General features: G+C 49.2%; 1 protein-coding gene across 1 annotated transcript; it reads right to left on the bottom strand.

Annotated features, from left to right (window-relative positions):
* Positions 1 to 2356: 2356 nt before the first annotated feature.
* On the bottom strand, positions 2357 to 12405 carry LOC311194435 (cyclin-dependent kinase inhibitor 1-like; the record flags this gene model as incomplete). Its single annotated transcript, XM_084267536.1, has 4 exons — positions 12347 to 12405; positions 11265 to 11378; positions 8114 to 8516; positions 2357 to 2397 (listed from the first exon to the last, which is right to left on the bottom strand). Exons 2-4 carry the CDS (start codon positions 11274 to 11276, stop codon positions 2357 to 2359), a joined length of 456 nt encoding a protein of 151 aa, XP_084123662.1. The 5' UTR covers positions 11277 to 11378; positions 12347 to 12405.
* Between the last annotated feature and the right edge of the window lie 4505 nt (positions 12406 to 16910).

The following is a 16910-nucleotide window of genomic DNA, read 5'->3' as shown; positions in this document are numbered from 1 at the left end:
AGCACCTTGTTTTACAAAACTCTATGACATTATAGTGTCCTGATTACAAAGCACTTAGTGCACACACTTCCTTTCAAATGTATGCTTAAGCACTGAGCTCTTTTGGGAGTCAGTATAGAAGAAAAAACCATCAAAAAAAATCCTTTCTTGTTTGTTTCAGACAGCAGAACATTGTCATTATTTCTCCTACTAAAGAGAAGCACTCCTTTTCCCCTTGAAAGAAAGAGACTCAACTACTTCAAGATAACCTTGTGCATGGCAGACTTTAGGGTGCTCGTGCATAGCTCGTGCCATCCTGGTCAGAAAATAATTCTGCAGAGGTGCACAGTGTCATTGGTTTGCTTTAAAATCACACACACACCGAGAGGTGGTTGTGCAATTTTGCTTAATTAGAGAAAATCACCACACTTCACAAAAAAACCCCAAACAACAACCCAAACAACAAACAGAAACAGATGAGGCTGTTCTAATTTTAAAAATAAAACTGAGAATGGACCAAGGGCAGTCCCACACCTTTATGCTACATCTCAATGGCTGAAAAGTGTGTTAACAGACTGGCCTGGCCCACAAACATGCTGAAGGCTCTGCAAGCAGTAGCTCCCAGGCTGGCCCTCATCCTGCTTCATTTAGGTACAGCTCCCTTTGATATCAGTGGGAGCAAGTCTTGTTCCTAACTAAATAAAAAATCGAGATGGAAAAATGACACCTCGAAAGAAGCTGGAAACAGGCTGTGACACTGTAATCCACTGAGCATCTTCCTCTTGTCAAACACAAACAGTGAAATGGCTGCCTTGTGCCATCTTGGGCAAAGAGCAGCCATTATTTATTTCTAAACACTTGCAGCAATTAATGTGAATAAAGGAAACGTGCTAAGCCCTGGTGACGTGGCAAGTTAACTCAGAGCACGTGACTCGCTTACACCACTCCACACCCACACGCCTCACACACACACACACACACACACACACACACACGTGTGTTCATTTTTACCACCCAGGAGAAGCCTCAGTTTGTTCAGATTTGAGACACGAAGCCACAGTCCGTTACCTCACGTCGCTCCAAAAACCTGACATTTGGAGAGCGGTTTCCAAACAAGTGCGTTACACACTCCGTGCATCTCAAGGCCACGTGCAGCAGTATAATTTAGAGCGTGTATTTTATAGGTTTCTTTTTCTGGTTTGCCCCCTGATTATGATGTGCTGTAAAACCTCAATTATTGCAACTAGTCAGGGGAATAAAGCAGGGGAAATAAAAAGTAGGTGATGGAAAAGGGTATGGTAACAACCGCCGGTCTGTACGGCTGTTGCACGTGCAACGTTTCAGTGCTATTAATGCCCTTTCTCTTCTTATAGAAAGATTAATAGTACAAATAAAAAGCATAAAGTGGCAACTAAACTGCCTCCCTCGTTCTCACCACGTTTACAAGCAGCAGGCGCGTTTTAAACCGCCGTGGACAAAGGCACAGCAAATTTTAGCTTGGTTTTCACCATGCAAACTCCTAGCCCTAGATGGAACAGCACAACCCAAAAATTAAAAAAGGCTGGATTTGGCCCAGCTGGGACCAGGAATGACTTGAAAGATACAGGAATATTTCTACCTATGTTACATTTAAGTTTAACCACCTAATTCCTGGAGGGGAAGGTGAGGTGGAGGCGGGGGGGGGCAGATGTACCAGGCTAAACTGGGTGCTGATATAAATGGAAATTTTCCCAAATAATTTCACCCTTCCCCAATCACATCCCAGCAATATATACATTTGGCACCTGAGTCCTGTCTGCTGTTACTTACACCCTAAAAAGTTGAATGCACGAAATTCTGTACCTGGGGAAAAAAAAAATAATCACAGAAACGGCTGGGAATTTTTTGTAGTATCAAGCTGAGATGGTGAAACTTGGTAAGCCATCCCTGTTAAAGCTGAAAGAAAAGAGGGCATGTAAAGATGTGACAGTATCAAAGACCCCAACTGTACAATGACCTTTCCAAGTATGTTACTGCATGCATACAGTTGTTTTAACTGGTTACCACTCTCTCATGTCCAGTGATTTTTGATGCACATTACACCACCAGCCTTAGCCAATTTCTGTAGTGTCTAAACATGCTTACCAGAGTTATTTAAAGCTAGTAATTTCTCATCAAAGTGATTCCAGTTGGCTTGGCCTGACCCCAACCCAATGAAAGCATTTACTGTGCTCACTGCTGCTGTCAGGAATACATCTCTGTGTGATGCCCCTCTGTGTCCGCAGCCTGCACACCCAGTTTTTGAAGGCTGAGGAAGCTTGGCAGATGTTTCCAACCTTTCCGGTGCAGAACACTCCTCTCACTGCTTTCAAGAAGTTGATTTCTTTGCAGCAGAAGCTCAAATGTTTTCTTTGACTCGCTTCTTTGTGGAGTAGTAATCTGGAGAACAATGCACAAACAGCATCAGGGCTATGACACAGGTAACAACTGCTTTTCAAATCTCATTTTCGTGCTGAAGAAGTCCTCTCAACTTCTTTAGGGTACATGAATGAACAAAACTAATACCTGTAGCATGTTCCACATAAAGCTATGTAATACCAAGGAAAGCAAAGGAAATGTGCTGGCTTTTATCCAGTTGAGATCAAAAGACTTTGGACCCTATTATGCAAGCTGAGCAATGCGACATTTTGCTCCAACTTTTAGACCCACTGCTACAGTGCTTTCCAGACAGAAATAGGTTTGTTCCCCCTGCCAAAATAACAAGACAATACTTTGCAAAATAACATAGAATCACAGAATCCTAGAATCTCCTGAGTTGGAGGGGACTCACATAAGGATCATTGAGTCCAACTCTCTGCTCCCACGCTGGACCAGCCAAGCCAGAGCATGTGACTGGGAGCACTGTCCAGGCACTTCCTGAACTCAGCCAAGCTTGGTGCTGTCATCACCTCCCCAGGGTTCCTGTTCCAGTGCCCGACCACACGCTCAGGAAAGAACCTCTTCCTAACATCCTACCTAAACCTCATACTGTTACCTCAGGTTCTACCACTGGTCACCAAGGATATCAGCGCCTGCCCCTTTGCTCCCCTCATCAGGAAGCCACAGACCGCGATGAGGTCTCCCCTCAGCCTTCAGGCTGAACAAACCAAGGGACTTCAGCCTCTCCTCATAAAACTTCCCCTCCAGATCCTCCACCATCCTCGTTGCCCTTCTCTAGACACACTCCAATACTTTTATGTCTCTCTTGTACTGTGGTGCCCAGAACTGCTCACAGCACTCAAGGTGAGGCTGCACCAGCGCAGTGTAGAGCAGGACAACCCCCTCCCAGGACCGGCTGGCAATGCTGTGTTTGATGCACCCCAAGATACAGTTTGCCCTCCTGGCTGCCTGGGCACACTGCTGGCTCATGTTTAACTTGCTGTCAACCAAGACCCCCAAATCCCTCTCAGCATGGCTGCCTCCAGCATCTGATCCCCCAGTCTGGATGTGCAGCCAAGGTTGCCCCTTGCCAGGTGCAGAATCCAGCACTTGCCCTTGCTAAACTTCACGCTGTTGGTGATTGCCCAGCTCTCTCATCTGTCCAGGTCCCTCTGCAAGGCTTCTCCACCCTCAAGGGGATGAATCAGCAGCTCCTCCCAATTTAGTGTCTTCTGCAAACTTACTTAAGACACATTCTAGTCTTGTGTCCAGGTCCCTTAAAAAGAACTGGGCCTGAAATGGAGCCCTGGGGAACCCTACTAGTGACTGGCCACCAGCCAGATGTAACTCCATTTACTATCACACTCTGTGCTTGACCCATCAGCCAGTTAGTTGCCCACCCAATGCATTATGGATTTGTCCAGTTGTATGCTGGACATTTTGTCCAGCAAGGTGCTGTGAGAGACTGTATCAAAAGCCTTACTGAAATCCATAAACATAACATCAAGTAGTTTCCCTTGGTCAACATGCTGTGTGACCTTGTTGTAAAAGGAAATCAGACTGGATAGACTGGACCTTCCTCTCCTGAACCTGTGTTGGCTGTGACCAATGACCGTTGTCCTTCAGGTATTTTTCAGTAACTCCCAGTATGATTTTGTCCGTAATTTTACCAGGCACTGAGGTGAGACTGACAGGCCTGTAACTACCAGGGTCTTCTTTCTTACCCTTCTTAAAAATTGGAATCGCATTTGGAAGCTGGGACCTCTCCAGACTCCCAAGACTGTTGAAAATAATTGAGAGAGGTTGCAATGACATCAGTCAGCTCCCTGAGTACCCTGGGATGAACCCCATCAGGGCCCATGGATTCAGGTGGAGCAGCAAATCACCCACAAGTTCAGGGTTCACTAGCAGTTTATCATCACTGCAGTCATGATCCTCCAACTCAAGGCCCTCTCAAACCTTCTCTTTCCCTGGGGTTTTTGGGGTCTTTTTCTGCTGTTTTAGTCATTCAAAGGAGGACTGTCATTGTGATTCCCTGCTGAGGAGCCCTTTGCCTTGGTGTTTTATTAGTAGAGCTCTATTTATGGAGGACTTCTTTCTGCTTCTTAGATCCAGATTCAGGGAGGACTGCATAAAACCCTGCACTATTACTTAATTATAACCTATTCTTTGCTCAGAGAGTAAGCTCTGCGGTTCACAGACAGAACACCCGTTAAGTTTTTCACACATACACGTGTTTGAATCGTTCAGGTACAACTGTACATCAAGCTTTACTACAGAACCATAATTACAACACAGGAGTTTCCATATCAGTGCCTTCCCCATCTCCCATCCTCATGCAAAAAAAAACCACTAACTTTTTTCAGAAATAGCTGAAATGGAAGCTAGATGCTCAGAGTTCATGTGATTTACCCGGTGTGAACTGTTTGTATTCACAGCAATGAATCTGCTCCAATTTCATTTGAGGATGAAGGCTCTGTGGTGCTTAAACCCAAACTTTTCTATACAGCCAAATTGGCAACAACTATCAAGTCCTACCATCATAAAGTCTCGCATTAATTTCAATGCAGAACATTACTGGAGGGAAAGCTGGAATTCTATAGGCTTTCACAGCCAAGTTTGTGCAACCAGATTCCTGCAGCTGACTTCCTTAAGAATACATGCCCACGGCACGGTGCGATGGAGCGCAGCAGTACCTGAGCCAGCCCCCAGTTAAACTTCTGGACCAGGACGTGATCCCAAGGACAGTGTATTCTCCCAGGCAGCAGCACACATTGCTAACTCCATAGAAATGCACAATAGAAAGCTACTACTACGACCTGCTGTAGCCTCTCAGTGGTGCACCAAAGAAAAGGAACAGCAGCAAGAAAAACAAGCTTACATTATCAGCTGTAACCTTTGCAACTTAATCCTGCCATTTAGATCTCATCCTATAGAACAATCCTCTGTTTTCTTTTGGGAAAAGGAGCTTATTAGGAATTCCACTTAGTAAATGAAATTCAGAAAAGACTTAAATAGTTGGTATTCCCACCTCTGCCTGGGAATAATTCTATCAAGAGCACAACTCCTCAGATGCCCATGTAACGGAACCTAGTTTCAGAACCAATAGAGGTGCTTAAAAACCAGGGGATGCAGGTTCCCCCACCATACTCAGATGGTCTAGCCTCCATCTAGGGTGCTAAACAGTCCATGGAATTTGGCTGGTTCGCCACAGGAACCTTAAAGAGCCCTTGGTGCTGGCATCAGTAAGGTACTGAGAAGAAAGCTGCCTGCCTGGCCAAAGGGACACCTAGGAGGGAAACCCTTCTGTTGTTTAAATACACTTACCTAAATAACTGGTTGTCTTTCCTCCCCACATTCTCCCCAGACATCCTGCATGAACTACCTGCTTTAGAAGGAAGAATGGCTAGTGAAAATGTAAGGTCATTACCAATTTTCTCTCCTTTACCTTTTGCAAAGCAGGCAAGGATTTATGAGTGTCTCCCAGGAGAGCCGAGATCTAAGTGTATCAGATTGAGGCAAGCCAAAAAGTTCAGGAAAAAAGAAGGGCAAAGAGCTGGTATGGTTTGCCAACACTGACTAGTGAAATAAAAAAAAAAAAGAAAAAGTGAAAAAGGCTTCTATCCTGTATCTGAACTGCTTTTGAACTTGAGGGTCTCCCAGAAAACAGAGCAAAACCACACCGGGTGCAGAACCAAAAAAGAGAGAATGGAGATGGAGTATGTCTACATAAAAGGGTTGGGAGATAGAAGGGAAGAACCTACTTTTGTAATGGTTAGCTCTCTGCATGTCTGAGGAGACAAATGCAGCAGGAAATCCTTTGCTCTTTCCACTCTGGAAGCACCAACACTCACTAAGAAACATGGTTGGTTTATAATATATCGATATTTTTAATGGACCACAGCTGTCTTTGAAAGCTTAAATTAAGTGCACATTGTTGGATCTTAATGTAAAGCATCACAGTGCTCTTGTTGACCAAAGCAGAAGACAGGTAACTGGGTTCAAAACCAACCTCAGGTCCTAATCTTAAACTAATTACAGGGTGGCAGATGATGAGCAGAGTGGTGGAAGCATGAGGCCAGACCCTATCAGCAGGTATCGCTTTCCCTGGCTCAGTTTTGCCTGAATGACCTCTGTTGTGGCCAGAGGAATGAGGTTCCTGAAGCTAGAGGGAATCTTCTAATGTATCCTTCAGCTGGCAATAAGAAGGATGTCTGTGCACATGCCTACAAGAGAAGGATTGAGAGAAGGACTGATCTCCAGTCCTCACCAAAAGAGAAGACTGCCAACGATTTTCCTGGCCCATCTCGCACACCCAGATTCCCTGGGGAGAAGGATACTGCTGTTAGACTGAAGTGTTTTCTCTTATGAAAACACATGTGGGAAAGTGTTAAACTGTGCAGCGTGGTATTTTGGTTTCCACATCCCCTGATGAAATATTTCTTGCCTGGGGAAAACAAAACGGAAGAAAAATATCCCCTGGAAATATCTGCATAATTTACTCCCACACACCCAGTGAGAGTTTTACAACTGAACAGCAGTTCCCTCAAACCATCACAACATTGTGCTATGAATTACACTTCTGTACTCCTACCTGTAAATTATACTGTTAATTAGTTAATGGCTGTGAAGTGCTTTGGAGAAGAAAGGAGCACTCATTAAGTATCATTGTTCTGCACTCCAGTGTGCAATGTTCCTTCCACTGTTCATTAATCTCCAACCTCTTCCTGAACTTCTCACTAGCAATTAAGTTTCATACCCTCGAATAGCAAATTAGTCTATTGTCTGACTTAACTGAGCTCAACATCACCGTTCAGAAAGTGTTTCCTGAAGCCTTTTAGCTTCAATTATCTTCTGGGCAATTTCAAGCTGGTGTCTCGCATCAAATTCCCAGTAGAAAACCCGTGGTCTACATCTTGAAAACCTCAGTCTTGGATAAACCCAAACCCCAGTACGGACAAGAGCAATCCTAATACAAAAGATTAGATTTTTCAAACACACTCAAATCCTGCTGACAACAGAGAACAAGGGGCCAGATGTTCAGAAGAGCTTAGTATGCAGAATGGAGAGGACTTTAAAAAACCTAAAGCTCTTTTACAGGTGCTGAAACCCACTCTTGGCAGCAAGCCCTGGTGAGAGGCATTTGAAAACCTAGCCCCCTCTACCACCTGGCCAAGTTTCAGATCGATCTGCCCTTACAGTTCCTGGATGACTACATTGAGTGAGGTTGATGTTAGCAGGAGAGCTGGCTGCTTTCTTTGGTTTCTGGTCTTCCTCCTAAGGCTTAGCCAGCTGAACAGTGTTCCTTAGTGTGCTTGGGAAAGGGTGCGGATGTCCAAAAGTATAAACCAAAGTCCAAAAACTCACATTTAATGGGTAACCCTGTTTTCCTGATGGACTCCTGCTTGAGAAATCACTTCACTACTTTCTAACCTGCCTTTTTAACTGTCTAGCCCTCCTCACCACCCTAACTATCCGATATCCTGCAAGAAGCAGTTATCTTCTTGCTCTGTGAGAAGTCCTAAACAGGACCCAGGGCCAAGAAGGGGCTTGTGGTCACAGCAGCTTTGAAAAACATAGGCCCCATGCCCATCAACCAAGAGCATGCCTCCTGTAGATGCTTCTTGACGGACTGCACTTTCTTAAAACAAGACTGGCTTATGTGCCCACCAGAAAATTTCTAAGCAGCTGCTGGGACCAGGTTTGATCATCTGGGTCCCACCAGCATCTCACACACCTGTCAAAGATGTCTGTCTTCTTTTATTCCCTTCGGAGATCCTCTTGCACCCTGTTTTCTTGGAAGTTTTGGGTTTCTCAGTCAGTGCCCCCTGTGTAAAGTGGTGACTCTTGTCCTCCCTGCCCAGGGGCCTGTTCAAGTGCTGCAGTGGTATCCGAGCATCTCCCACCACACGGCTGCGGTAGAAGGTGGGGACCTCGTGGCTCTCAAGCTCTTCCCACTGCAGAAGCCCCTCTGCTGGTGTTTCCTGGAGGAAATCGAAGTTCCACTTCTGCTGGGCCCTCTCAACACTGTTGCACAGCATGTGCTGGAAGTCCTGCTGCAGCTGCTCGTGGTCTACGGGACCAAAGAGGTTCCTTCGGACATGGGCTGTCTTCTCTGATCTCCACTCCATCTTTTCTCCCTGCAAGGACAGAAAGACCATCAGCCACCCTTTGCACACTTTTGGTACTGCCCACTCTTTAGGGGGAGTATGGTGGTAAACCTAGATACTTCTGATAAAGCTACAGCAACTCCTTCTTGGTTTATTCTGAAAGACGTTTATCCTGACCCTCCAGACCAGACTGAGAATTCCCATCTACAGGATGTGCCTACAGAAGGATGTGGGAGAGTGAAAAGCCCTCCCTTCTTTTGTGCTATCTTATTTCAGTGTAAACTGAGTGAGGGTTTGTCCTAAGGGGACAGAGATGCAGGAGGAAGCAGATGAAATCCCTTGAGTTAGTGCAGCAGAAGACTGAAAGCACAGAGGTGGTACTTGGGGAAAACGACCATGAGTATCACCTTAAACAAGAGAAAGGGCCTGAAAGGAGGACCTCCAGGGCAATGAAGGGTGATGGCAATCAGTAAAGTACAGGAGACATTTACTTTGACAGTGAAGGTGGTATCTCTTTCCTGACTGCTCTTACCACTTGTTTTGCAGTGTCAGCCAAGTTGGAAGCTAAAGATAATCAGAGCCATCACCGGTTTCTTGCCTGACAGTTTAATTCCTCTTTCTTGAAGCAACTGCCTGAGAAATGGTCCCAGTCACAGACAAAACCTTTCCTACAACAGAAAATCCCATGCAAGCACCAGTAGATGGGACTTCCCATTTGGAAGGCCGGCATGGGGATGTCCCCTACCTCTGGCAGGTAAGGTAGGGACACAGCAAGATGGAGAGGTCAGGCATTTTGCAGGCTTCACAGGCCAGAAGGGCACAAATATACCACATACTAACTCCTACACCAGGTCTCTAATTTCTGAAAGAGCTTGAAAATAGATCTTAAAGGCCACTCAATTCTTTCTCCTTCTGGATCCAGAAAACTCAGACCCACTCACAAGCTGTGATGTGTATCAGCAGGCAGCCTAACAAGAAGCCCTAAAGAAACATCAGCAAACAGCCACATTTTGGATTTGTTGCACTACCAAACACTGAGCAGAACAAAGAGTTTGGGGACAAAGTTGAGAGGTCAGCTGGTGATTTGTCTACAGATCACGTAGACAGAGCAACAGCCCTCCTGCAGAACCTCAAGCTTTGGGCTTGGTCTCCAACATCCCAAAGGGTGTTTTAGCTGCAGCTGACACAAACCCAGGTGAGACTGGTCCAATCACACACACACAACCCCCCACATATTATCTTTGCTGGGTTGTATTTCATCCATGTGAACTCTGAGCATCCCCCAGCAGTCACACCCCAAGTTCCTACTCTGAGAACATCACCTGGTGGCCCCGGAATCAGGAGGATTCAGAGGACCTGTGCACACCCCGGCAGCAGAGGTCCAAAGAGGCAGACTGGCTTCTGCATCTCTTTCTTTGTAAATCTTATTTCCTTGCACTTAGCAGCTCTGAAACCAGTGACCCGTAAGCACATGGACCACAGCAACAGAAAGTGCCAGGTCTGGGTTGCCCTTCTGGTGCACGGATTTGTTTCTGGGTGTTGTTCTCTGGAGGCTGGTGTCTCCCATGGATCTCCAGGCTGGGAAGCAGAGCAGCACTGGTGGGCCTGGGACACCACCGAGTGCCTCCTGGGCCCCAGCTGCACCACGCTGTGCCGCCTGGTTACACCGGACTGTTTGGCATGAGCCTCCAGCACTCGGCTGCCACAGGGAACGATGGTGGGCAGGTGCCCGCCAGATGCTCCCCGCTCCCCCGTGGGGCTTAGGGAAGGTGGGAAAGCACTTTTCCCAAGGAAAAGCAGCCGCGCGCACAGCAGGGATAAACCTCTAGGTGGCATCCAGAACCCCCAAACTCCACACAGGGTTTTTCCCGGGGTTGTGCCGGAGCCCTGCCCGTCGCTGTGGGGATACCCGGCGGTGCCATCTGCCACCACAGCTAACAACACTCACACCTCCGCTGCTGCTTCTTCATCTGGCACCAAGCCCTGAGCAGCTCCCACTGAGTATACCGAGTTCATCCAGAGGCGGCCGGGCCTCAGGAAAGGGCATGCAGTGCTTTGCAAGGAATTCCCCTCCGAGTTAGAGGCTTTCCTCAGGAGGAAACTGCTCCTCGGGAGGTAACTTTGGCAGCAGGGAATCAGGGTTAGGAAGAAAGGTGTTTGTCAAACAGCTATGGCCCTATCTAACGGTATGGTTTAGTCTCACGAAGGGATGAAGAGGAAGACTCTGCCTTGCTCTGTTAATGATTATGGCTACTCCAGCCCAGCCTGCGAACCCAGCACCTTGTCTTTCAGGACTATCCGATTCCAGGTATTTCCAAGGAAGATAAAAAGCCAACAGAGAGGATAATTATAGCATAACCTTTCCCTATGGAAAATTTTCTCTTAATGTGCTTAGTTATGTCATGAATCACGAATGCTTGTGACTCTTCTAAACTTACATCTTGTGTATATACACTGCCTGTTGTCGTTTCCATTACTCACAGTTGCATCCAGGGTGAAACCTGGGGCCTACAGAAGTGGGTCCAAGTTTACCGCAGCTGAACCTGGATGCAGCTCCTCGCTTTCTTCAGGACTCTTCCCAGCTCCAGAGCTGCACCGTCACCGTTCCCACAGCTTACTCTGAGCTGTGTGGGTGTACTAAAACACCCACAAAACAAGACCGAAATGTTTCTGGAAAGCAAACCCGTTACTGGTAGGGTCCTTTCTTTCTTAACTCATGATTTCTGCACCGCCTGAGAACAAGCTGTGTGAGCCCTGTTCCAGCAAGCCCACACCTACCTGTACAGGCATCCTTATGGAGCCAGGATGCGGGAAGAATGCTGAAAGCTGGAGCTCTGCACTGGCAGTGACCCACTTCTGTTTTCACTCCACTTCTGCGCTAGCTTGAATGAGCTGAGAAGAAACACAGACTTCAGTGCATGCTCCCAGCATCAAACTTCCATCAGAGGAACGTTACCTCCCGTTTCCAAATTTCCTATGTATGCATGAGCTAAAAAAAACCCAAGAGGGCAGCAAGCAAGAGAATTAATGCTGTGGATACTTCATTCCTGCTGTGAAAGCCTGCTTCTTAAATAACTTTGCCACTGGAGGCTGCCAGCTATAAATCTTATCTCCAAACACACCCCTTGCCTGTGGCAGGTGCTCAGGTGCCTTTAACTCGTTGATTTTTAAAACCGTAGCTGAATAAAACAGGTCCCCCCGCCCCTTGCAAGCGGGTGCCCACAGCCCCTTCTCTCCCTGCCTTTAGAGCCTTTCACCTCCCCTCTGCCTGCCCGCCCGCCCTGCTGCTCGCTGCCCCAGCGGCACAGCCCAGCGCCCCGCACACATCCCTCTCCCCCCACCCCCCCAAACCCCCCCGCGCGGAAGTGAAGGGGAAAGGGGGGTGCGTGTGCAAGAACGGGGGGTGCTGGTCAGACCCTTCAACAAGACACCGGGCGCCCGGGCGGCGTTCGTGGCGGTGCCACCCCCGCCGGGGATCGGTCCCGGGCGGGCTCGCCACGCTCACGGGTGGAGAGGGGCCGGGGGAGTCGGTGCCCAGCAGCGGAGCCCCTCCACCCGGGGACGGGGCTGGGGCTGGCAAGGCCCCCGCCGTGCCGGTGTCGGCACCGCCGGGCGAGCTCCCGCACCGGGAAGCGGCGGGGACGGCGCTCTGCCCCTCGGGGATGCGCCCCAGCCGCCGCGCAGCCGCGCCCTGCCTCCCGCAGGCACCCGCGGCGGGCGCCAGCGCGCAACGGGGAGCGCGCACCCGCCACCGAGCGGCACCGGCAGCCTGGCCCCTAGGGCTGTCCCGCACCGGCCCCGCCGGCCCTCCCCCCGCTCCCGCTCCCTCCCGGCCCCGGGGGCTGCCGCAGCTCACTTACGCGCGGGGCGCCCCGAGTGCCACCGTCGCGGCGGGAGCGGCCACAGGGGCGGCGGCCGGGCCCGGGGGCCACGCGGTGCCGCCGGGCTCGCGCGGCGGCCCCGCCCCTGCCTCACGTGCTGCGGCTGGGGCTGGGGCGGGGCGGGCGCCCGTGCCGGCGGGGGAGCACGTGGCGCCGCAGCGCGGTACCGGCAGCCCCCTGGCGGAGCTGCCCGGGGCAGGGACGGGGAGGGGAGGGGCGGGCGCGGAGCGGTGCTTCGAGGCCTTTCTTCGCCTGGGGGGTGGGCGCAGGGAGCGGAGCTGGGGCCGCGGAGCTCCAGCCCCTCCCGGCAGAGCCGCCTCGGGGTGCCGGGGACGGCGAGGGGCTGTTTGCCGCTCAGGGTGGGGCGGGCGGAGGGCGCTCCTCGCACTGCGGGGTGCGGGAGGGGGGGACGGTGCCCGGCTCGGGGAGCTTGGCAGGGGGCTGGTGTTGAGCCGCTTGACGGCATCCCCTCTGCTGAGGGGCTGAGAGTGTTTCCCCACTGGCTGTGGGTGGGATGGGGTGTTACGGGGTACTGGAGCCCCCCCGGGTGTGGGTGCCTGGGCCAGAGCCTGGGCACTGGCACACTGTGATAGCGGGGACAGGGCACGGGGAGAGCGTGCGCTCTGCATCGCGGGAGGTGTGAGGAAGGGGACAGTGACGGCCAGGCTGGGCCATGTCTGTTTGTGTATCATCATAATGGCCACGCTTCATTTTCCTGAGTTGGAGTGATGGTCGGCGTTTGGACAGAAGCAAATCGTTCCCGTGTTTTACCTGCCCGGTGTGTCTCAGGAGACTGGCACGGGAGGGTGAGCAGTGCCCTTGCAGGGAGGTCAGTAGGATTTGCCCTCTTTTCCAGGGTATGGCACACCGGCAGGAGCAGGCAGGGATTTTGCCAGCGCTGGGGGAACTCCGTCCTTGCTGTTTCCATGCCTGAGTTTGAAAGGCCTGCTTGTTTCTATGCCTCTGGGTTTCTGTGCTGATATTCCAGAGAGGGAGAGCTAGAGCAAGGATACAGGTTTTAGCTCCTTTCAAACCAGGAGGAAAATCACAATTAACAATCAGAAAGATGAAGATTTGGTTTGAGAAAGGGATAGAAATATTAATTCTGCAAGGACACAACTGTTGTTCTGTTAAAGCAGCTTTTCCCCCACCTTCTTCCACAACCGACATAGAAGGTTTCCACCATAGTTTCCTATCCCAGCCCGACCATTACCCCTGCAGAGACAATGCCAAAACTTTGTTTTCTGTCTCCCCCTTTCCAAACCATCTTTAAAGTCTTGTGAGGGGAACTGGACACGGTCAGGTTGCATTTCTACATGGATCATGAGTGTCCCTGGGACAGAGATCTTGTACCCCAATATGGGGTGCGACTTTGCGGGGACTGTGCAGTGGGAGATTGGGGGGGAAGGGGGGGCAGTTGAGGGCTGAAATACCCCCCTCAGCCCTCCCACCTGTAGAATGGGGAGACCTGTTTTGCTCCATTTGCACTGCAGGTGCCCCTGCACTAGTCCAGCATTTCAGTGTTGAGGTTGCAAAAGGAGAGCTTTCATTTTTAAGGGTTCAATGGTGATTTTGGTTGTTAAGAAAACCCACCTCAGTGTAAGCTGTTACATCTGGCAAGGTGTTTTTTGCTTGTCCATCATCTTTGAAGAAAGCCTCATGTTTTAGGGAATTTTGTTGTGAGATGGTTCCTTTGTCAAATCACAAGCCGGGGGCTTTGCTGGCAACATTTGGTTTTATTGCAGTCTGGGTACTTTCCTATGGAAGTAGCAATGCCCTTTATGTTAGGGCTCAGTTTGTTCCACGCCAAAATGATGTCTTGGGAAACACAATTCCATTTTTCCTTACTGGATTTTATATTTGTTTTTCAGGGAAGCTCAAATTAATAATACAGTTCCTGGCATAGCTGCATGTGATTGTGTGCCTTATCTTAGGCAAGCGGATGTATTTGTGCCAAATGCTGTGAATCATCTTTTTGGTCCTTTCCAATCATGATCTGAGGTTTCCTAAGATTACAAAGGCCATTCACGTTCACCCATCACCTCATCCTCCAGGTTCTGCTTTTGGTTTGCAATGTGCTGTTTGCAGCGGACTGCTCCCTGAAGGATTATTCTCTGAGTTAGGTTTGCCATCCACTCTGAATCTCTGAGATCACTCGTGCTTTGATGTCTCTTGCTCTCAATTTGGTGCACAGCTACTGCCTTACAATTCGCTGGCAGCCTGAGAAGACAATGGGATATCACAAAGGTCTGCAGCAAAAAGAAGGTGGCGTGGGCCTGTCTCCCACCCAGTCGCGTACCAGCTGCATCCTCTGTAGCCTTTAGCCAGCACTTTGAGATGTGCTGCTGCCCTTTTAGTTCTAGATGAGAAAAGAAGGTTAGGAAAAGCAGGAACACTGACACAGCTCTTGCCAAAGGTATTTTTTTCTCAGTTGTGGCTGTGTAGAGTTTTGCAGCTTCCTGTTTAGGTGCATACCCATGAGATATAAATTATAATTTAAAAAAACAGTGGGTTTTCTCCCTGGACTTTATGTGACAGATCAAACCTAAAACTGAGTTAACATAAGGTTTGGTGGGAAAGGATTGTTAACTTAAGGCAGGTGTGATAAATGGGAAGAGTGACAGCGACGTTATTACCGTATCAGTGCTGGTCTCTGCGCAAGGCCAAGGCTCATATTTTCTGTAACTTGCAGCCTTTATGAAGTGCCAGTGAACCAAAAGACAAATTGCTGCACGATGCCAGTGCTCTGTAATGGTGTGTGTGTTGTGAAAAATGTAACTAAGTTCCTATTCTCAATTAACTCTGTAAGTGAAAAGATAAACGGAGGCAGGAGAATCACTGCTTTATTATCTGTTCACCTGTTCACTGGAGATTCATTTTCAGATAGGCTTAGGAGTATTGACTATAACATAAAACCCAAACAGAAACACAGGAAAAGTTAAGGGCTAGACAATCTTCCACACTCCATTTGTCCTCTCACACTGCAGTTGCAGAAACTAGAGTCTCTAAGGTTTTTGAGGGCATAGGAAAACTCCCGTCTTTTCCCTCCCACCCACCCCAGAAAACGGGTTTCCTATTATTTTGCCTATCTGCAGTGTTCCTCACCTGCTGAAATAATGTCCCTTTTAGTTTCTGAAGGGTGAGAAGGATCTTTTGTGTAATTCAGTGAGCGTATAGAAAATGCAGCCAATCGTATTTCCTAGCATCTGTATTAGAGATGGGACAGTTGCAAGGTGGTTTCCCTGCCGGCAGGTCTCTGAGCAGGAAGGGCAAGAACAAATACTGAAAATGAAAGCCAGTGTGTAGAATAAAGATTACTGCTATAGATGTCAAAACCACTCCTGCAGATGTAGCATAGATGTTAGTGTGGGGAAAGCCGATCCGGTATGGAGGAAAGGAAAAAGGGTTGGTGGTAAATGCAAAAGCATTGCTAGGAGGCTCTGTTTTGGGGGGCCGGTGGGGAGAACCCCCTGCAGGGAGGAAAAAGGGGATGGTTACTAGGGGTGCTGGACAAGTAGATGGCTTCAGCCTGGTAGGGAGACTGCTCATGAGATAGTCAAGACCCCCAGATTGCAGTTCGTGGCAGCCAGAAGCTGAGACAGCGCATAGCTGTGGCAATGCTGTGCTCTAGCTGGATTGAGTGTTGCACAGTGGAGGATGAGGAGGGCTGAAAGAGCAGGAGAAACAGAGAAAGGATGTCTTTCATATAGAGAAGTGTGGTATCAGCTGTCTGGGTGGGCTGTCAGCTCGGCACTCCACTCTGCCAGCGCAGAACAGGCAGCTCAGGGAAGCAGTGAAGTCTGTGCCCACCCCCTGTGTTGGCGTAGAGAAGCTGGAGAGGGACTGGGATGGTCTGTCTGCAAGAAGTTAGGGACAGGGCGCTACCATGCCAGAGCTGCTGACTCTCCAGGGCAGGTTTATTGGGCACTGGCAGGACGTAGCAAAAGCAGAACATAGGTGAAAGATGTCAACCCAAATTGACATCTCCTTCCTCCTATGCTTCTTTTGGTGCTCCCTGGTGCCCTCCCACATGGTCTTGGAAGTTGGGGGAGCCAGAGAGGAGAGTTTCTACACCAAGGGGAAAGGCAAGCAGAGAGTTCTGCCTGTCAGAAATCTGCCCTGCTCTCCCCAGTGCTCTCTGCCAGGACAGCTGAGAATCAGCAAACAAAGGCAAAGGTGGGGGAGAATTTGCTGTTCCTTTCTGGCCATAGGCACAGGGCTTCCCTGTCACTGGGACTGTTTGCAGGGTGTGCTTGGAGCTGCCCTGTGCCACCCCTGAATCAAATTTTGGCACTCAGTCTTTGGGCAGCAAAATTTAGTCATGCCTGCCCTTTGGCCAATTTTTTTTTCTGAGTGACAAGCAGTAAGAGTACAAAAAGGAGCTCTGTAAATTAACAGTGTGTTTTTGGAGAGGAGTTCTTGAGCTGCATGCTGTAATGTCATTTGCCTTCATTCATTCCCGTGCAGAGGTGTCAAAGGTGTAAGCAGGAGATGGAAAAACACAGTCTTTGCTTCCCTTCCCTTTCTCCTTTTGGGCAGCAGG

Source organism: Gallinula chloropus (assembly GCF_964237585.1).
Source record: "Gallinula chloropus genome assembly, chromosome: 1".
NCBI lineage: Eukaryota > Metazoa > Chordata > Aves > Gruiformes > Rallidae > Gallinula > Gallinula chloropus.
This window is presented reverse-complemented; position numbering and strand designations above follow the sequence as displayed.